General features: G+C 38.9%; 1 protein-coding gene across 1 annotated transcript in view; it reads left to right on the top strand.

Moving 5' to 3' along the window:
- Nucleotides 1–18914, top strand: part of Gprk1 (G protein-coupled receptor kinase 1) — a 77461-nt gene extending 58547 nt beyond the window's left edge. Inside the window, exon 2 of the mRNA XM_067142814.2 lies at nt 12201–18914. Within this exon, the coding sequence (XP_066998915.1) occupies nt 12644–14719 (2076 nt within the window). The 5' untranslated portion in view covers nt 12201–12643 and the 3' untranslated portion in view covers nt 14720–18914. The remainder of the gene's footprint in view (nt 1–12200) is intronic.
- The last annotated feature ends 3147 nt before the right edge of the window (nt 18915–22061 follow it).

Raw genomic sequence — 22061 nt, 5'->3', positions numbered from 1 at the left:
CAACAAAACAACTTGCCACAACACATAAGTTGATAGGCCTATATATGCTACAATGAAATTGCGATCATAGTTCTCAAACACGAGAGAGATAAAAGGAACAAACGAACTTACCTCCTTCCAGCAAGCTTGACAGACTACCCTTCCATCCGTAGTGAGGTTGGGATCCTCTGTGATCCACTGCTTCAGGCAGTAGGACTTTGGACGAGTTTTCTTTGAGCATTGCTGCAAACACACTTCTTCTTCTTCGTCCACTTCACAATAAATCACAACACGTTCTGAACGTAAAGTGTATGCGTACAACAGTTTGCATCAAAAGGAAGGTACAGGGCATATGGGTTGTGCAACATAGTTCGGCATTGACTGGTTCTTGCATATGTCTTAGCAGATTGGAAAGGTTAAAGGCTTCGAGGTCAAATTGTTCCTTGTTTTTGCTGATGGAAATTTCTCTAGAACTATTTCTGGTGACTTCTGAGAATTCCCATTTTTGTTCGTGGAGTAAACAGATATTGAGAAAAGATAATTCTTTCGAGTACACTAGCTACAATATAACGCACTGGAAGAAAATAGGCTTTTTTAAAATACAGTAGAAACGCATCAAATAGGCACTTATACTCCAAATAGGCACAAACCCCTGAAATAGGCATTTATAGGCACAATAAAACCAACAAAAAAGAGCCAAAAAGACCCTAAAAAGGATTTATATTTCAAAAGCCTACGTATCTGAACACAGGAATAAAATAGGCAAATAGGCAAATTCTCGTCTCTAGTTATCATCTCCAGTTGATCATCATAATGAACATTCATTATACCTCAAATGGAAATGTGTATACAGTAATGTTCTCTACTTTTTGTAATACATGCAGATAACATAAAACATCACTTACTTACCTAAAGTCATTCCTGTTTCCATTCATTTTAAAAAAGATCGAAGAAACACAGATCTGTCATTTGTTTAAAAATGGAGTAAACTATTTTTTACATTAAAATTATTATAAAAGATGTTTACAGGATTGATACATTGAAGTATCTTATTGTGGATCAATAACAAGAAAATATTCCTGTATGTTTATTAAAATTAATTTTTTTTTTTTTTTTTTTGTGTTGTCCTTTGACCCCAGCATTATTAGATTTGCAAGACCTGGGAAGTCTTTAATTTTCACCCCCTTCATCGACAATTTCTATCACCAGATTGCATGCAAAAAGGCTGGATTAAATTTCAAACCTTTTCAGTGCTCATATGGAGTGAGGGTATATGACGCTGTTGATGTTGATTCGTCCGTTGGGTAGGGATGTAAAGCCTTGAGCATATCCTTTGGTGCTATTAGTCAGGAGTAGGTTTTGTGCCAGCATCAGGTTTGACCCTCTCCCTTCCTACTATCATATATCAAGTCGTTCATTTCATCTCGTTGACTTCTTGGACATGAAAGTTTGAGGATTGACGTATTAACAAATGTTCTTGGATACTTTGTTGTAGGTGTTTCTATGGCTGAGATGAAATTTCGTATGCTTGATTCTTTCTCGGGAGAATATGACATCCATGAAGGCATGATTCTCACTTGAAAATAATTTTTGATCGTCAAAGGTTGTATGAATTTTGTGTGTTAAACAACAAAGCTAGGCTGAGTGGGTCAGATGGTTGAGGTGCTGGCCTTCTGACCCCAACTTGGCATGTTCGATCTGGACTCAGTCCGGTGGTATTTGAAGGTCCTCAAATATGTCAGCCTCGTGTTGGTAAATTTACTGGCACGTAAAAGAACTCCTGTGGGACTAAATTATGCCACCTCACCATCTCGAAAAACCGTAAAAGTAGTTACTGGGATGTAAAGCTAATAACATTATTATTATTATTATTATTATTATTATTATTATTATTATTATTATTATTATTATTATTATTATTATTATTATTAAACAAATTTCAAATGAGCTGACCATCCAAGGTTCTATTACTCCAGAAGAAAGACAAAAAGTCTAACTTCACTGAAGGGCTTATAAACTCAGGAATTGAGAATTAGGCCAAATGGCACTATCGAGATTCAATAAAACGGATTTCAAAAAAATTTTCCACGAGATTCACTTGGTTCTTCTTTTCATCCAAGTGAGAGTACAATGTTTCCCAAAGTAGCAATTTTTTGCCCAAAAAAACAAACAAGTTAACATTAATCAACAGTTTCTGAATAGGTTGATAGGTGACCAAACAATGTACATTAAGACTGAATTCATAGTGTGCAATGATGTTAATTAGGTTAATAAAACTGGTTTGTGCAATGGGACGAGATTGAATCTACAGAAGCTAGACCAGATATCATTCCTGCAGAAATTCAGACGGGCTCAGCTTCAAAAATAGTGTTTTATTCCATGAATAGATTTAGTACCTATGAATGTGGGTATACCATTCATTCTTAAATGGGGCCAGATAGTGGGTTCGAACCCCACTCTCAGCAGCCCTGAAGATGGTTTTCTGTGGTTTTCCACTTTCAAGCCGGGCAAATGCTGGGGCTGTACCTTAATTACGGCCATGGCTGCTTCCTTCCCACTCCTAGCCCTTTCCTGGCCCATCATCGCTGTAAGACATTTTTGTATTGGTGCGACGTAAAGCAACTTGTAAAAAATAAATTAGCCTTCTCAGTCACAATGAATAAGCCACCAGGACGAACTTTAAAGTTGGGATCAATCTCCCCACTCCAGTGTTATGGACAGTTGTATGTAGCTCTTTCAAGTACACAGGTCCATAGACGTCAAAGTACAACTCCAAGCTACAACTGCACTCAATATGGTTTGTAAGGAAATACTAGGAAGGTCGATCAAATATAAAGTGGTTTTTTTTGTTCCTGAACATCAACAATTTGTAGGATTGGCCCCGCGCTTCTGCTATGTTTAAGTAGGACTATTAGGAGTGGGGAGAGCATGCTGTTAGATATTTCCCGCCATTTCATCTGTAATGCTGTAACCCCTCCGCTGTGCAGCGCATAATTATAAAATTTCTTGCTCGTGAAGGAGTTACAGCGGTGGAAATTTCCCAGAGATCGCAGTTCAGTGATCAAACATTGTCAAGGACGCGTGTGTTTGCCTAGCATAAAAAGTTCAAGGAAGGACAAGAACGTGTAGAAAATCAGCAACATGATCGCCGTCCTTGGACCAGCATTACTGACAAAAACATTTGTGCGGTTAAAGACATTATTGATGACGATAGACGGGTATGAGTATACGAAATTGCAGAACAAGTCGGAATCAGTTATCGGAGCTGTCAAGCAATTATCACAAACGAACTACTGTTCCGTAAAGTGTGTTCCAGATGGATCCCTCGTCTTTTGACCGAAAATCTGAAGTTGAGACGTTTGGAGGTCTGTCAGAGGCTTACAGCAAGGTTTGCGGAAGAAGGTGATGCATTTTTGAGTTGGATCGTCACCTGCGACGAAATGTGGGTTCGCCGCTACATTTCCAAATTCAAACAAGCCAGCAAGGAGTGGCGGAGGAAAGGGGAGGCAGCACCAGTGATAGCCAAGACTCGTCTGTCAGCTGGCAAGGTTCTTGCAACCGTTCTTTTGATCGGCGAGGCATTTTGCTGATTGAGTTTTTGCATGAGCGACGCACAGTCAATGGTGCTTACTACTGCGAGCTGTTGAAGAAGGCGAGGGTTGCATATCGCCGCAAAAGACAAGACCAACCGATTCGACAGGTCATCCTCCTCCACGACAATGCGCGGCCCCATACCACAGCTCTGTCTCCAAGCTACAGGAAATTTACTGGACTACACTTGATTATCCTCCTTACAGCCCGGACTTATCACCTTGTGATTTCCATTTGTTCGGACTGCTTAAAGAAGCTCTAGGAGGGCAACGATTTGAAGATGACGAGAATGTGGAAGACTTTGTGCAAAACTGGCTGGTGACACGACCCTGTTCTTTTTACGATGAGGGCATCAAAAGGCTGCCCATATGCTGGGACAAATGCATTTCCAAAGCAGGAAACTATGTGGAAAAATAAATTGTAATTGCCTTGTGTTATTCAATAAATGAATTTAAAAAATAAAATCCCATTTATATTTGATCCCCCCTTGTATAATACCTGTTTGGATTCCATTCAAAAGCGGTAAACAACCTGGAAAGTGTAACGTTTATTCTTAAGATATATTACTAGCCCATTTTGACTGTTGAAGACAAATTATGTTTTCATTTTTCTGTCAATGCTAATAAAAGGCCCAAGCAAAACGTTTTAGACAAGAATAACTTGGTCTGGAGTTTAAATAATTGAATGATAGTGAAAAAATGTATTAAAAACATTAAAAATAAGCAAATCTCACCAAAATTAACATTTTAATTCATTTTGTTCTGTAAATTTGTAACTATTTTCATAGAGAAACCTTCACAGATGGTACAATTTTTATAGGTTAGTTTTATTTTCCTAAGTCTTGATTTCATAATGGTTTTGATTTAATGAGTTGAATTGTTAAAAACCCATATGTGCTGTTAAATGTGTCAAGTCAATTTGTTTATTTCAGTGGGGGTTTGAACCCCCTCATACACAAACACAGACACACACACACCCACACCCACACCCGGGTATGGTCTTGGTCACAGCCACCACCAACGATCACACACAGAACCACAGCACCACAGAACACAGTGTATATATTCTTCTAGTAAAACCACAGGACAAACCAAATTCACTGCCTTGTTATTATTGTTATTATTATTATTATTATTATTATTATTATTATTATTATTATTATTATTATTATTATTATTATTATTATGCGTGAATGGTCCCTTTCGGAAAACACGAAGCTTTATTTACGATTTTGTTTGCGGAGGATCCAGGATGCTTTCATCTGTTGACTAAAGATCCTCTTCCTTTCTTCCGTCCACTTGCTACCTGCTCTTTAAGGTACTTCATTCTCTGGAGTAACTTCCCACTTGTCAGTTTTCTTTCTATATATATTTTGATTCAAAATTTCTTCAGGTCGAGTTTGTGCATTCTTCATGTCTGCTTTTATTTAGTGTATCTAAGGAAAATTCTTCAGTTTATCAACTCTTTCAAGAACTTGGTGGGTTAGTCTGGTTTCTGGAAGCCTCTTAATATGACCATAAAATTTTAGCCTTCTTTCCCTGAGGTCTGCTGCAATATTGGATAATTTTTCTGTTGATTTCCGGGTTTGGAGGCGGTACCCTTCTCCCGTGTGTCTTGGTCCTAAAATTTTCCTCATGATTTTTCGCTCTTCATTTAGGATATTTTCCAGCTCGCCCTTTCTCTGAAGCGTTAGAGTTTCCCCTGCATATAAAGCCTCAGGTTTGATTACAGTATTGTAATGTTTAATCTTAACGTGGAGAGACATACATTTTTTGTTGTAGATTTCTCTTGTTCTCCCATAAGCTCTTCTGAGTTTTTGGTCATGGTTGTTTTGGGCTATTTTCTCTTGTCCGGTTGGTTCGAAGATTTCGCCCAGGTATTTGAAGTGAGGGACTCTGTTGATTTGTCCATATTTTGTATTGAGACTGTGGATGTCTAGTTTTGCACAGAAAAATTCAGTTTTCTGGAAGGAGATATGAAATCCGACCTTTCTGGTACATTCTTGGAGAATTGCTGTGACTTCATTGCTGGACAAAAGGGCCAGGTCATCTGCACAGGCTAAGCATGGAATTTCAAGCTTGTTTTTTTGTGTCCCAATGTTTACTGGGTTCCAGCTATTTTGTGCTTTCAGTTCTTTTTCCCAGTCCCACATCACCTTATCTAGGACGAGGTTGAAGAGGAGGGGTGACAGTCCATCTCCTTGCCAGACACCAATTTTTATCAGGAATTCGTCTGAGATTTTCCCCATGAATTTCACTCTTGACTTCGTGTAAGTGAGGGTCTGTTTGGTCAAGTTTAGCGTTTTGGAGTCTAGTCCCTGTTCTTTCAGGATGTTGAACAGAGATTGACGATCAATTGAATCATAAGCCTTCTTGAAATCTACGAAGGCACAGATGATTGGAAGGTTTCTGAGGGCCTTGAATTTTAGAACGGTTTTGAGGTTGAAGATCTGTTCAATGCTCGATCTGTGAGGGCGGAACCCATCTTTGATATTCACCAATCTTATGATCTAGTTGCTCTTGTATTCTTTTCAACAGGCATGCAAAGAAAATTTTGTAGCCGACTTCAAGGAGGGAGATTCTCCTATAGTTGTTGACATCAGTTTTGTCTCCCTTTTTGTGAAGTGGGTGAATCAAGGCACATTTCCAGTCTTCTGGAAGTTTTTCGTTATTCCAGATTTTCTGTATGCTGTAAGTTCCTGGAGTGAATTTTGACCAAGATTCTTACGGAATTCTGCAACAATCCCATCTCTTCCTGAAGTTCTGTTGTTCTTTAGTCGTTTAATGTGGCTCTGAATTTCTTCCTGGTTTGGTGGAGGTGATTCTGGGTGAGTGAAACTGGATGCTTCTTCAAGAAATCTTTCAGAGGGTTCGGGGCAGTTAAGAAGTACTGAGAAGTACCGTGCAAGTTCTTGGCAGTTTTCTTTATTAGTAAGTGCCAATTTTCTGTTTTGTTTCCTGAAACATAAGTTCTGTGGAATGTATCCTCAGATTTTTTCTGTGAATGTTCTGTAGAAATCCCTTGTGTTGAGGTTTCTAAAGTTTTCTTCAATTGAGTCCAGTTGTTCTTTCAGGTGATTTCTTTTTTCTTGCCTGATGGTTTTGGATACTTGTTTTCTGGTCTCATAAAATTCTCGTTGAGTTTTCTGGGATTTTCTACTGTTGTATTTCTGAAATGCAGATTTTCTTATCTCTAGGGCTTGGTTGCATGTTGAGTTCCATCAGGGGTGTTTTGTATTCCTTTTTAAGGGTACCATTTCTCGTGCCTTCTGTATGATTTTGGTTTGGAATTCTTCCCATGTTTTCGCTGGTTGATTTTCCCATGCTTCTTTTAGATCTGTAACAGGAATCCTTTTTATGTCAAATTTCTGTTGATTGATTTTCTTGGGGTGGTATTTTCTTGGAGTAAATTTTACTTTAACTCTTGTCAGATAGTGATCAGAATCGATGTTTGCTCCTCTTCTCATTTGTACATCATGTACCTCGTTCTGTAGCGGATATGAGATAGCTACATGATCAATCTGAAATTCGCCAATGGATTCAATGGGGGACCTCCAGGTTTTTTGTTTTCTTGGGATGGGATGTTTCCTGAGGGATGTTGACATGATTTTAAGGTTGCACTGTTGACATAGTTCAATGAGTCTTGAACCATTTTTGTTGGTAAATTTGTGCACCGGGTAGAGTCCGACAGTTTTCCTGTGTTCCTTTTCTCGGCCAATTTGTGCATTGAAATCGCCTAAAAGGATTTTGACGTCATCCCTTGGAATTTTTGACATTACCTTTTCAAGTTTGTTCCAAAATTTGTCCACGTTTTGGGGATTCTTCTTGTTGTCTGTATTTGTAGGGGCGTGTGCATTTATTAATGTATATTTTTTATTGGCACACTGAATCCTCATGGTCATTAGGCGGTTGTTGATGGAATTAACTTTTTGGATCGAGTTCAGTATACTTTTATGTACTAAGAAGCTCATACCAAATAAAGGGGTCCTATTTAGAATCTTTTGGTCTGTTTTACTTTTGAATATATGGTAATTTCCATAATCCAAGGTGGCATCATCAGTAAATCGAGTTTCCTGCAGGGCAAGGATAAGAATTTTTTTGCCGATCAAGTTCTGTGACTAAATTTAGTAATTTTTCTGGTTGTATCAAAGTGTTGATATTGAATGTACCAATGTATGTGGGGGTTTTGTGGGATAGTTTAACAGAGAGCTCCAACTCTCTCCCATGTTTTTGTGGTTGTCCAGGCTCCTCAGAATCCGAAAGCCTGGTTGCCGTCTCAATGTGACGGGTGGATTGGGTACCACCTGAGGTATGTTGTTACTATGCTCACGAATCATGTTTGGCTTGTAATAGGAGATCCAGCAGTGCTGGGTGCTTAGAACCAGGGATTGTTAGTTCCTAGAGCTTGGTATTGCCGCCGCACCCACAGGGTGTCAGATGCGGACCAGGGAGCCGGTGGATACCACTCTGACGCACCTGGATTTTAAACGGGCTTTTTATTACTATCCCAAAAAGTAAGGGTGCCTCTTCCGCCAGTGCCGCCGTACCAATGATCTTCATTTCCGCTTTCACTGCCGTTGAGGTCTTCACTCGTCACCCTGAGCTGGAATCCTTACCAGATGACACACACCGGGTCAGTGTGCTCTGGGACTCACATAGGCAGAGGTGCCACTCCCTGGGCAGGGCTGCCTCTGAAGAGGGTCCCTACCTGCTACCTTCTTCTTCTTCTTTGTCGTTTAGGCCTACTGAGGACCACGGGGCTCGTATCTACTCTTTGGTAAAGTTGTTGCTTTCTTCTTCTTCCAATACTCCTTCATTTGCTGACTATGAGCCAGCTTTCTCTCCTCTGTCCACTTAGTTCCTGTAGTTTTCTTACTTGTAAGGGACGTTGGGAAAACACCGTTTCGGATGGCTTGACTGAACAGTAGTCAGTCATGGGTTTGTTCTTAGAAGCCTTGCCTCTTCCTGTTACTGTGAATATCCTGTTGGTGAGTCTTTTGAAATCCAGACGGGCCAAGTGTCCATAAAAGGTCAGTCGCCTTTTCCTTATAGATGTGATGATGTCCTCCTGATGTTCATACAGTTCATCATTATGGTGGATTCTGTAAGTGCCTCCTTCCTCTCTGATTGGTCCTAATATCCTCCTCTGGATCTTCCTCTCTTTTAACTCCAGCTTTCTGAGTGGGCCCTTCCTAGCCATTACAAGGCACTCGGAAGCATACAGAACAGATGGTTTGATGACCGAGTTGTAGTGTCGAGTTTGAGGTTCTTGGAGAGGCACTTTGATGAATAGATACTACGACACGAGTGATAGCCCTTTCAAACTTGGTACATCTGGCATCTATGGCTAGGATCTCGCTCTGATTAGCAGAGATCCATTCTCCTAAGTACTTAACTGCAGGTACCTTTCGAATGGTAGCATCTGTGAGAGGAATTATAGAAGGGGCCTCCTTGATATTGGTCATAAATTCAGTCTTCTGGATGCTGATCTTCAGACCAGTCTTAACCGCTACACTATAAAGACTCTGTAAGTTGTAGGTAGCCTCCTCTATATTGTTTGCCAGTAGAATGAGGTCATCGGCAAAGGTTAGGCACGGGACAATGAGGTTGTCTCTCTTGTACCCAAGCTTCAGTCCAGCTCCCGGTGGTAGCATTGTTCTCCATTCCCTAATGATCTTTTCCAGGACACAGTTGAAGAGAATGCAGGAGAGAGCATCACCCTGTCTAACTCCTGTTCTGATTGGAAAGCTTTCGGATAGTTCACCTCTGAACCTGACCTTAGACGTCGTGTTCCTCAGAGTGGCTTGAACCAATCGTAGGGTCTTCCCATCCAGACCAAGTTCCCATAGTATGGAGAAAAGGGTGTCTCTGTCCACAGAGTCATAAGCTTTCTGAAAATCTACTAGGACCACCACCCAGGGATGTCCACCTCGGCTTTTGTAATTGAGAACTGTCTTAAGATTGTGTATGTGTTCTGGACAAGATCTAGTCTTACGGAAACCAGCTTGGTATTCACCTATCTGTGTGTAGCTGTGTGGTGACTCTATTGAGCAGGGCTACAGAGAGGATCTTGTAGGTAATTTGTAACAAGGAAATACCTCTGTAATTGTTGAGGTCTGTCTTACTTCCCTTCTTGTGGAGGGGATGAATCACGGCAGACTTCCATCCTTCAGGTAGGGACTCTGCTGTCCATATGTCCTTTATGATTTGATGGATGCTTTGCAAAGACTGGTCATCTGCATGTTTCCACATCTCGGCAACTATGCCGTCTTCACCTGAAGCCTTGTTGTTCTTGAGACTACCGATGATGTCCTTTATTTCTTCTCTCATAGGTGGTTGAGAATCAGGGTTCCTGTGTGAAGGCTCATGGAAAATAAGCTTTTCTTTAGGTTCCTCTGCTTTTAGTAGCGTCTGGAAATAATCTGCAAGAGTTTTTGTGCAGTCTTTATTGTTCAGTTGAAGTTTTCCATCTGGCCCGTGGAGGATGAGGGTAGGAGCTGTGTACTGGGTCGTTTGCTTCTTAAGTCCTTTGTACAGGTCCCTTGAGTTGTTTCCCAGAAAATTATTTTCAGCCTGTTGCATTAGGCTCCTGAGGTAATTTCTCTTGGCACTGCGGATGGTGTTAGCTGTAGCTTTTCTTTGCATGAGGAAGGCTTCATAATTGGCTTCAATTTTATGTTGGTTCCACCTAGTCCAGGCTTTAAGTCTTTCTTCTATAACCTCATCACACTTTGAACTCCACCATGGGTGTTTGCCTTTGGTTGATGAGGCAGGGATAGTTTATTAAGTGACATCCAGCAAGGCCTTTTGTAAGGCAGGCCATCCTTCTTTCTCTGTATTCTTCCTGAAGGTATCCTGAAAATCACAATCCTCATCGCACAGTCACAGAGTGTTGAACCTGGGTATCTTATGACTACTTTGGAGAGTCAGTGTTTTTCTAAAGGGTTGCATATTAATCTTGACAAGTGAAAGGTAGTGATCAGAATCTATGTTGGCTCCTCGTAATACCTTGACGTTCTGTATGTCCGTATGATGTTGCCGTGCTATAGCAACATTGTCTAACTGAAATTCACCAAGCATAGGATTTGGACTCTTCCACATTTTGGCCTTTCTAGGTAGACGTTTGAAGGCTGTTGATTTCAGGACTAAGTTGTACTTGTCACAGAGTTCAGTGAGACATTCTCCATTTCTGTTTGTTCTCTTATGGGCTGGATAATGGCCTACCATCTTCCGGTACTTCCACTCCTTACCGACTTGTGCATTGAGGACTCCCATGTGTATTATGGAATAGTGGGAAGGGATATTATCTAGAGTTTCTTCTAAGGTGGCTCAGCATTGTTCTACGTTTTCCAGGCTTGAACGGTTTGTGTCATTCGTGGGTGAGTGGAAGTTTACGATTGTGTATGCTCTATTACAAGACCTGAAGGATAACGAGGAGGTCCTTCCGTTAGGTGAAGTGAAATCTAAAATATGGTCAACCATCTTGTGGTGTACCGCAAACCCAGTACCAAATTGTGGAAGTGTCTTGATAACTCTTTCACCAGGTTTCCCCGTGTGGATTCTGTACACTCCGGACTCTATTGTATCCTCGTCGATAAACCAAGTCTCTTGTAGCGCTGCTATCATAACCTTGTACTTTTCCAGCACGTCAAGCTTTTGTTTAAGCTTACCTACCTTCAGTAGGAGATTAATGTTTCTTGTAGCAAAGTACTCGATGTTTCTCTTTGGTTGTCGTTTAGCAGAATTAGATAGAAGTGGGAAGCATGAAGGTGCAGGTTCCCCAGAATCCAATGACCTGCTTGCCCCAGACTGTGTGGGGGTGGATTGTTTACCACCTGGGGTACATTTCTGAATATTCTTTGTCTCCATGTTTCGAGTATTACGAGGGTCATAATGGTGGTTACCTAAAAGGTAACGGGTTTTTAACTGTCAAGGTTGTAATCCTTGAAGCCACCAGCACTGATCGGCTCACCAACCCAGTTTCCCGCTGGGATTGGTTACCCAACCTTCCACTGGGTTGCTCGGTTTAACAGGGACACCTCTTGTAGGTTACATGCTGGAGTTGGAGTGAAAGAGGCTAAGTTGGATTCTCTTGCTGCACCCAATATGTTACAGTTGCAGATGACAAGCAACGGCGTGTTTCACTCCCATTTGCCCAGAGCCATGTGATGACAAAAGCCACATGGACTCCTCCCAGGTTAATTCCTGGGACCCCTACCTGCTACCTATATTATTATTATTATTATTATTATTATTATTATTATTATTATTATTATTATTATTATTATTATTATTATTATTATTATTATTATGCGAGAATATTCATAATCCTATCTAGTTAGCTTGTAATCCAGTTTTCTGATTGTGATTTTTAAGGTGGTCCATCTGCTTAAAACTGCTTTGCTACTCGTTAATATTGATGCTTTCACGGCCCGTACTTGTAGACATGATATGGGCTTTTGTGCTTATGCCGTGTCAAGAAAACAAGCACACTCTGCAAAATGTAGTTTCACCTTGTTTTCTTGACATGGCATAAGCCCAAAAGCACAAATCATGTCTGCTTTGCTACTTGCTTTTCCGTCAATTAGATTAGAGGAATAATTTATTTTGATATCTTTCTTCTGCTTCCAGAATCGCCTTTCAACCCCTTAGGCCTCGGAAAGGGCACTGACGCCTTCCTGGGCTCCTGCTCTTCATGGTCTCTCACTTGTGTCCTGGCTGCATGACTAAGCTTCCTACAGACTGCTGCACTATGTAGGTGCTAACAACAAATGACGTACCTGCACATGGAATTGTAGCACCTTCGCCCTACCTCTTCTATTTCTCACCTTCATTTTAGTGTCTGTCAGTTTTTGCCAGGAGTAGCAGTGGCTCAGTTTGGTGATCTGTGCTTTTAAGAAATTGGTGTGACAGGTGTATGTATGAAGCAATCGATTCTGATTTATCATAGTGGCAAGAGAAATAACTGTTATAATGAACTCAGATACGTATTTCACATAACCTGCATAAAAGTGTTGAAGATTGGGATGTGATTTTGTGCTTTACAACATAAAGGGAAAAGAGGAATCGGCAAAATGGCGGATCTGGAAGCAGTGCTTGCAGATGTGAGCTATTTGATGGCTATGGAGAAAAGCAAATGTACTCCTGCTGCCAGAGCTAGCAAAAAGATAATACTCCCTGATCCCAGTGTCCGGAGTGTTATGCACAAATATTTAGAAAAGAAAAATGAGGTCAACTTTGATAAAATCTTCAATCAAAGATTAGGTTTCCTAATGTTCAAGGAGTTCTGTGAGACAGTAGCTGAAGAACCAATACCTCACCTTAAATTCTATGAAGAAATTAAGCAGTTTGAGAAATTGGAATGTGTAGAAGAACGAAGAAAGTTAGCTCGAGAAATCTATGACAACTTTATTATGAAAGAGCTGCTAGCACATTCACATGACTATTCAAAAGAAGCTGTAGCGCATGTACAAAAATATTTAATGAAAAATGAAGTACCTCCTAATTTATTCGAGCCCTATATTGAAGAAATATTTAATCACCTTCGAGAAGAACCTTTCAAGAAATTTCTGGAAAGTGATAAGTATACACGGTTTTGCCAGTGGAAAAATTTAGAATTAAATATCCAGCTTACCATGAACGACTTCAGTGTTCATCGGATCATCGGCCGTGGAGGATTTGGAGAAGTGTACGGCTGTCGGAAAGCTGATACTGGAAAAATGTATGCAATGAAGTGTCTTGACAAAAAGCGAATCAAGATGAAGCAAGGTGAGACACTAGCTCTTAATGAAAGGATTATGCTTTCTCTAGTCAGTACAGGGGTAGATTGTCCATTTATAGTTTGTATGACTTACGCATTTCATACTCCTGATAAACTTTGTTTTATACTGGACCTTATGAATGGTGGTGACTTACATTACCATTTATCTCAGCATGGAGTTTTCAGTGAACTTGAAATGAAATTTTATGCAGCTGAGGTTATTTTAGGTTTAGAACACATGCATAGGCGATACATTGTCTACAGAGATTTGAAGCCAGCAAATATTTTGTTAGATGAGCATGGCCATGTCAGAATATCAGACCTAGGTCTTGCATGTGACTTCTCTAAAAAGAAACCTCATGCAAGTGTCGGTACACATGGCTATATGGCTCCAGAAGTACTGTCAAAGGGTACTGCTTATGATTCAAGTGCAGATTGGTTTTCGTTTGGATGTATGTTATATAAGCTTCTCAAAGGCCATAGCCCATTTAGACAGCACAAAACAAAAGACAAACATGAGATCGACAGAATGACATTAACAATGAATGTTGAACTACCAGAAGCTTTTTCAAAGGAATTACGCTCACTGCTGGATGGATTGTTGCATCGTGACATTGAGAAGAGGTTGGGTTGTAAAGGCAGTGGAGCTGAGGAAGTGAAAGAGCATTCATTCTTTGCTGGATTGGACTGGCAGCAGGTATATCTACAAAAGTACACTCCTCCCCTTATTCCTCCTCGAGGGGAAGTAAATGCAGCTGATGCCTTTGACATAGGATCATTTGATGAAGAAGATACAAAAGGTATAAAACTTACAGAAGCAGATCAGGAGCTTTATAAGAATTTCCCATTGGTGATATCTGAACGTTGGCAAGCAGAAGTAGCTGAAACTGTCTTTGAGACTGTCAATATTGAAGCAGATAAGCTAGAGCAAAAGAAGAAAGCCAAACAGAAACTGAAATTTGATACCGATGAAAAGGAATCAGATTGCATACTACATGGGTATATAAAAAAATTGGGTGGACCGTTTGCCTCAGCATGGCTGACACGTTATGCAAAGCTGTATCCTAATCGACTGGAATTGCATGCTGAATCTGGGAGTACCAAGCCAGAGCTTATCTTCATGGATCAGATTGAAGAAGTGAGTGCAGACTTGGTGCATGTCAAAAATGAGCAGTGTATTGTCGTACGTACTAGAGATGGAAAAATCGTTCTTACAAACCCTGATGAAATAGGTTTGAAAGAATGGGGACTGTCTCTAAGATCTGCACATAAGTGCTCTCAAGAACTGTTGGGTAACATGGCTAAGAAAGCTGGAAAAATCTATGGCACTGAAAGGGATGTTAATAACAAATCTGCCTTCATAGCAGCGAGGAATGCTAGTGACAATTAGTGCAAGGGTGTGTTTTGTTTGTAAAAGAATCCACCTTTTCCACCTCAGTGTAAATGTATGTCAGCCCTTCATGTTATAGCTGAAATGTGAAATGTCTGTATGCTCCAGTTCATATTAACCAAGAGGCCTGTGTACATATGGATTTTAGATATTGGTTTTTATGATGGATAATCTGTTGTGTAGCATTGGGGCGTTGTGTAGTTGGCAACTACGAGAGTATAAAATCTTTGCCATCAGTCCCTTCGTAGTTCTTGACATTAATTTCAACTTTGTGTGTGGTCATCTTTTCATAGAGAAAGTTCTTAAAAAGTCTTTGCCAGTTTAAAGAGAAAAGAACTATAGATTTGGTGCTGGCTGTTGTAATCTTCCTCTCCCCGTAAGACAAGTCTGAAAAATATGTTTAAAAAACCATAAATGTGAGAGTACATTAAAACTATATCACATATTTGTGATTTATGTGAATAAGAGATTGTGTCTCACTTTGCTGTATATAGGTGTTGACTTACATATTACAAGTAGTCATATTGCACAGGAATTGTGCAGTACTTGTTCCTTCTCCTGCATTGTCTTTTAATTGGTCCTCTTCCAGCTTCTTTGTATTTATTATGTATTATTGGTATAATGTGTTCCTTGTTAAATGAAACTTTATAGTGTGTACAATATGTAATCTTGTGAACTCTTTGCAGTTTGTGATATTCATAAACTGGAAAGGGAAGCTGTGATGGTACACTACTTGAAGCTGAAAAAGGATCTATAATTTTTTATAATTTCTTTTGTATAGATATATTTAATCAATACCTTTCCTTTATTGAAAGTCTTGAGAAGTAACTCAAGAATGCAGAAATATTGGTGGAATTAAACCTGACTTTCAGGTTTCTTCACTTTTCTGAATGAAAATTATTATATTGTTATTAATATATTTGTCAGTAAATGTCATCTTTTTTTAAAAACAAGATTATCATTAATGTATCTTTGTTACGTACGCTTTCAGTGATAACTTTTTTTATAAATATACTGTATATATTTTTAAGCATAACATATCTTGCCTGATGTTGACAAGAAAATACTTGTGTTGTAGTTCTCTATTCAGTTTATTATTTTCAGAGACCAGCACAAATAGTATTATATCCATCATATATTTATTTAATAGTCTAGAAATGATGATTTTTCCTTCTATTTGTCGTATTACATTTTCAAAACCATTGAAAAATATCAGTATACTACATTATTTAAATCTGGAATTATATCACTTTATTTTTATTTAACTTTCTTCTTTTCCATTTGCAAATCATATATTGTACACTACTAAATAATGCAAATACATTTTGAAGAGCTCTAGAACACAAACCAAATTCTGAGGCCCTTTAACTGGTAATGTTTTTATTATTGCAGAATAATATAATGCTCCCAATATCAATCAGTAGTGTTTTATTCTTTTCTATGGGCCGATGTTTTTTCCTTTTCCAGTGATTATGTTTAACTCTGTCATAAAGTAATTGTTCAATGTATGCTTCCTAAAGTATGTTTTAGCTTTGACATTGTCTTCTAAACTGAAATGATAATCTCAAACTCACACATATGCTGTTGTGCACCACTGGTGGTATGCACATATTTAAGAAAAATCATCAAACAGAGGTAGAATATGGGCAATATTGTCAAGATGGATAAGAAGGGAAGAGTGGGTGTTGAAGAAGAAGAAGACAAAGATGCAGTAAATACACACATCATAATGTAGATCACCAAAATTTGTTTCAATGTTAATGCAACTCTCATTTCTCATCAGTATTATGAAACAGTCTAAGTGTTAGTAACTTCAGTCAACATTGTAACTACCAACTGCAGTGCAGGAAGTGCCCTGCTTTCTACATTGATCTTGTCTCCACTTGTTAAAATAAGCACAGAAGTACCTACCTCTCCTCTTCTTATTTTTTCTACCACTTTTTCCCACACCTGTGGGGTTGCGGGTGCAAACTGTGTTGCACATGTGGATTTGGCCCTGTTTTACGGTCGGATGTCCTTCCTGACGCCAACCCTATATGGAGGGATGTAATCAATATTGTGTGTTTCTGTGGTGGTTGGTAGTGTAGTATGTTGTCTGAATATGATGAGGAGAGTGTTGGGATGGACACTTACACCCAGTCCCCGAGCCAGAAGAATTAATCAGAAGCTATTAAAATCCCTGACTCAGCCGGGAATCGAACCCGGGACCCTCTGAACCGAAGGCCAGTAGGCTGACCATTCAGCTAACGAGTTGGACAAATACCTACCTCTCCATTCCCATCTATATGCACTCACATTATGATGTTTTGATGAGTTAAAAGTTGTCCCCTCCAACATCATTTCCTATCGCCAGAAACTCTGGCATCATAGCCTGTTCACTCGAAGTACAGAACTCTGTTAGATCATTACATGGCTTTTACCTTTATCATACATTGTCCATAGTTTGTTCCGACTTACTGCATCTTCTTTCGTGACACCAATTATTCATATTGTTATTTATTGAAGCATGCACCTAATTTTAGCTCTCTATCTCTCTCTGCACAAATCTGTCTTTTTGAATTTCTGTTCTCTTATGTATGAGATTTCTTATACCTACTTACACCTTGATAAATTATTCTTAACTACCCAGCTTCTTACAAGATATGCTACCTTGAGAAAGTTGTTATAGACTTTAAGTACAGTAACTCTTTTCAGCCTATGTCTTGACTGTAAAGATAAGTCCCTATTTCATTTTCCATATGAACTGATGTGTAGCCTGCTGGAAGTAATTGTATGGATGTATATTGCTGCCATGACAAATGTTGGAAACTTTTAGTAAATCTGATAGCTTGACATTTATTCATTAATTTTTACTCAGATGATGTATGCCATCCTTGCTACACAACAGCCCGTTACAAGAAATGAGTCCATACCAGTTTTGGTATGTAGCAATGTAAACTTATGTAATTATAACATACTTTAGTTTGATTTGTAACTTAAGTAGAAACCATTTCATCGAAGTGATGTAATTTAAGGCTGCATCAGTGAAACTATAATTTTCATTTAAAAAACAAGGTTGTAGGTGTACAACTTGTATAGTTATTATTTTGTAGTCTATGTACAATACCTACATCAGTACCATTTTTTAATCAAGTTAAATAAGGAAGGAGTAGAAAGATTGAGAGACTGACTTATAAATGGGCACAAGCAGCACATGTATTAGATTGGAACAACATGCAAAAGAAATATTTTAACTTATCTTCTTATCTGATTAATGAAAATGTAATGTTGAAATTTTTTTTACTGATATTGTTCTAATCTACTTCATGTGTTTTTTGGTCCTTGCCTACATAAGTTGCTAATTCTCTCTACTTATTCTTTATCCAACTCAATTTATTGCCTGTATAATACCTTTTTTTAAAGTATTTTTCATATGTATTCCTTCATTCATTCATTCATCCAAATCATTCATATTTATCGACAGAAGATTTTGAAAATTGTTTTGTAGTAGTTATTTTACTAATGAAAATTGCATTTTTAGATAATGATATTGTTATATTGTTGTTAACAATGATGTATTATGAGACCATTAAGGCGGCCTAGAGCATGATCAATAAAGAATAATTCTTGCCAGTTTGGTGATTCATAAGTACGATTTTTAAGTCCTAATGAACACCACGTTTGTATATGCCAGCAGTTATTTTTCCTTTATCTTATATAAAAAGATTTAGAACATATTTGTTTATTTTTTATATTTAAAGTGTATATGTCAGCTTTCTGTGAAACTTTTTTAAAATCATTGTTGAAATTATTCCTCTTCTTACCATGAACTCCAAGATTGGAAGGCCGCCTTGGTTACACGTTTCTGAGTGTTTGAAGAACATTATTGTGTTCTTGCTGTGTTCAGGTATTGAGATATTCTTTACAGAATGACATAAAATAGTATTGATGTGATTGTCCTATTATTTTTGTTAAATATTCATAGCTCTGTGAAACATTACAGATGAGTATTCAGATGTGCAAGGTTAAAAGGAATCACATTTCCCAGATAAGTATTATCCATGTCCGTATCAGTTTTATGAACTACGTATGAATAATAAAAAATGCTCAAATGTAAAGTTTAAAGAAAAAGTTACAGTGTAACAATAAATGTTTTAATTTGTGTTGTGTAACAGTAAACAGAATAAATTGGAACGTATTCTGATGTGTTACTCTCCTCATTTTTAATTTATTTTTATTGTGGTACATTATATATGAAGTACATTGTGAATCCAGTATAGAGACTTCCAAATATCAGATTGTTCAAAGGAATTACCATAATAATTGAAATAGGTCAGACTAGGAAGTAAATATATATTGTTTTAGTTCATAACATTTTGGTGCATCCTTCTCCTTATTAATAATTCAATATAACAGGCTTTAACTAGGGTAGCCAGGTTTTGAAAAAGATAATACAGGGCATGTCTGACTGGGGCCTCGGCCATCAAGCATATCTGACAACAGAATCCATTCTGAACACCTTGAATGAAATGAAATGGCATATGGCTTTTAGTGCCGGGAGTGTCCGAGGACATGTTCAGGTCGCCAGGTGAAGATCTTTTGATTTGACGCCTGTAGGCGACCTGTGTGTTATGATGATGAAGAATTGATTATGAAGACGACATACACCCAGCCCCCGTGCCAGGGGAATTAACCAATGATGGTTAAAATTCCCGACCCTGCTGGGAATCTAACCCAGAACCCCTGTGACCAAAGGCCAGCACGCTAACCATTTAGCCATGGAGCCGAACTGTGAACACCTTAAAAGATTATGAATAGCTGTTTCACATCACTCATAGCAAATTCTCTCTTGAACTGTACATTTGGCTGTACAGGAATTGAGTCGTATGCGCGAACAAACGTCTATGTTACATTCCCTAAATATTGAGAAAAACGGCAATAAAGATAATTGTTGATCGCGGGACATGGCTACGCAAGAGAATGTAACATAGACTTTTATTCCGTAAATCAACATGTTATAAGTGCACGCGCTCACTCATTCGTACATAATGTATGCAAGCAGAGGAGAATAGTGTTATTTTAAAGTTTTATTCTAATTATAATGATTTGGTGCGTACATCTTTCCACTCACTAGGCTCACGTTTCCTTTTCCTGCATCTGTTTTTCGTCAACTTATGTATACTGCTTGGGGACAACAGTATATTACGACCACTACTATCGTCTGATTGCATGATTATGGTTTCGATGAGTAACTAAATACACTCAGTAATATAAGACTGAACAAATCAGAAGAATCTCCGGACTAGAATGTGTTTTTTACATTGCATTCAATTCGTGACATTGTCAAGCGCTCGCGCGGGAAACGATGTAACATAGACTTTTGTTCCATTATTTTTCAAGTGCATTTCTCTTCACAGTTTCCGGAATACTATAGCCATCTCTTGAGATATGCTCAAACTACCTGCAAATACATATCCAGGACACATCATAGATGTTTGTTCCGTGAATATCTCAAATTCCACAAAAATGTAACATAGACGTTTGTTCGCGCATACGACTCAATTGTTGCGTGGAGATGCAAGCCAAGAATATACCCTTCAAAAAATGTTTTGCATCACCTCTGTGTGTCATTTAACTTTGTTTCTATCCTAACCTGTCCTATCTAGGCTGGAAAGACAATGTTTGGAGGTTTGTAAACATACTCCCAACTGCTTGTACCCCAACCCACTGGCAAAAAGTCACGCTCAAATGGGAGGTAATATTTCGGTTGAAGTTAGTGTAGAAGCATTATACTTCATAGGTACAGTATGTTCTAAGCAGTGTAGTGAGCATGGGTGATACCAGGCTTCCCCGCCAAATTCTTTATGGTGAACTTTGCTCCGGCAGTAGATCTCATGGAGCCCCTATTAAGTGTTTTAAGGACCAGCTGAAACACATCATGAAGACAACTGGTATAAATATACAGACATTAGAAGAATGTGCTGTGGACTGTTCACTGTGGCGGAACGCTACATCCACCGCTGTCAACTTGTTTGAAAGAGAACGCCGCAGACATCAAGAGGCCAGCCGACAAGCAAGAAAAGTCTGTCAATTACAACCCCGCCCTCCTGCATCCATTCAGTGTGATTTGTGTGGGCGTATGTTTTATGCCAGAATTGGTCTGTTTAGTCATCGCAAACACATCCATATACTGAGTTGAACTGGTCAATGTATGCAGGAAGAAGCTATATATACTCGGATCGAGTTACAGCCGCCAACGATCGGATCAACTACAGTATGCAATGTCGACATGTGAATGTGTACACATTACGCCAAGAAGGATGATCGACAAAGGTTAGTTGCTAGACATGTGGGCTATAATCAAAGTGGTTTTGTTCGACATGGATGCGGTACAGGGAGATGGAAACTGTTGATGATTTGCCTTGCACTGGTCGTCCAAGGGCTAAAACTACAGTCAATAATCGTTACCTTCGAATTTCATCTCGGAGGAACCCCGAACCCAATGTCACCATGCTCAGTAATGATCTTCTGGCAGCCATAGGTCTTCATGCTTCAACTCCAACTGTGAGAAATAGGTTGCATGAGGCACTACTTAACTCTCGTCACCCATGGTGAAGTCCAGCTCTCAAATCTAAACATCATGGGGCACAGTACAGATGGGCACGACATTATACTGATTGGTCTTTTCAAAATTGCCATAAAGTTTTGTTCCCATGATTGTGTCTCGGACACATTCCAGCACATGCAGCAAGTTGGTGGTTTCCTGTTGTTTTGGGGTGGCAGTATGTGGAGTCACCATATCAATCAATCAATCAATCAATCAATCAATCAATACTGATCTGCATTTAGGGCAGTCGCCCAGGTGGCAGATTCCCTATCTGTTGCTTTCCTAGCCTTTTCCTAATGATTTCACAGAAATTGGAAATTTACTGAACGTCTCCCTTGGTAAGTTATTCCAATCCCTAACTCTCCTTCCTATAAATGAATATTTGCCCCAGTTTGTCCTCTTGAATTCCAACTTTATCTTCATATTGTGATCTTTCCTACTTTTATAAACGCCATTCAAACTTATTCGTCTACTAATGTCATTCCACGCCATCTCTCTGCTGACAGCTCGGAACATACCACTTAATACCAATATAAATGGTCCGTTATTGGACATTATAAATTATTGATGGTTATGAATTTCATGTTTTTGGTCCGTATTGAACTGAGAATAATATATAAGTAATAATAATAATAACGTAAACGTTTCCACCTTTTCAATACTACAATATATTCACAAAATTACAAATTATACGGTACTAGTTTCGACCCATCTAGGGGTCATCATCAGCCGTATTGGAGCAAAGATCATTTGTGG

The sequence above is a fragment of the Anabrus simplex genome, chromosome 3, assembly GCF_040414725.1.
Source record: "Anabrus simplex isolate iqAnaSimp1 chromosome 3, ASM4041472v1, whole genome shotgun sequence".
NCBI classification, from domain to species: Eukaryota; Metazoa; Arthropoda; class Insecta; order Orthoptera; family Tettigoniidae; genus Anabrus; species Anabrus simplex.
Note: the sequence above shows the minus strand (reverse complement) of the source record. Positions and strands in the feature narration are given on the sequence as shown.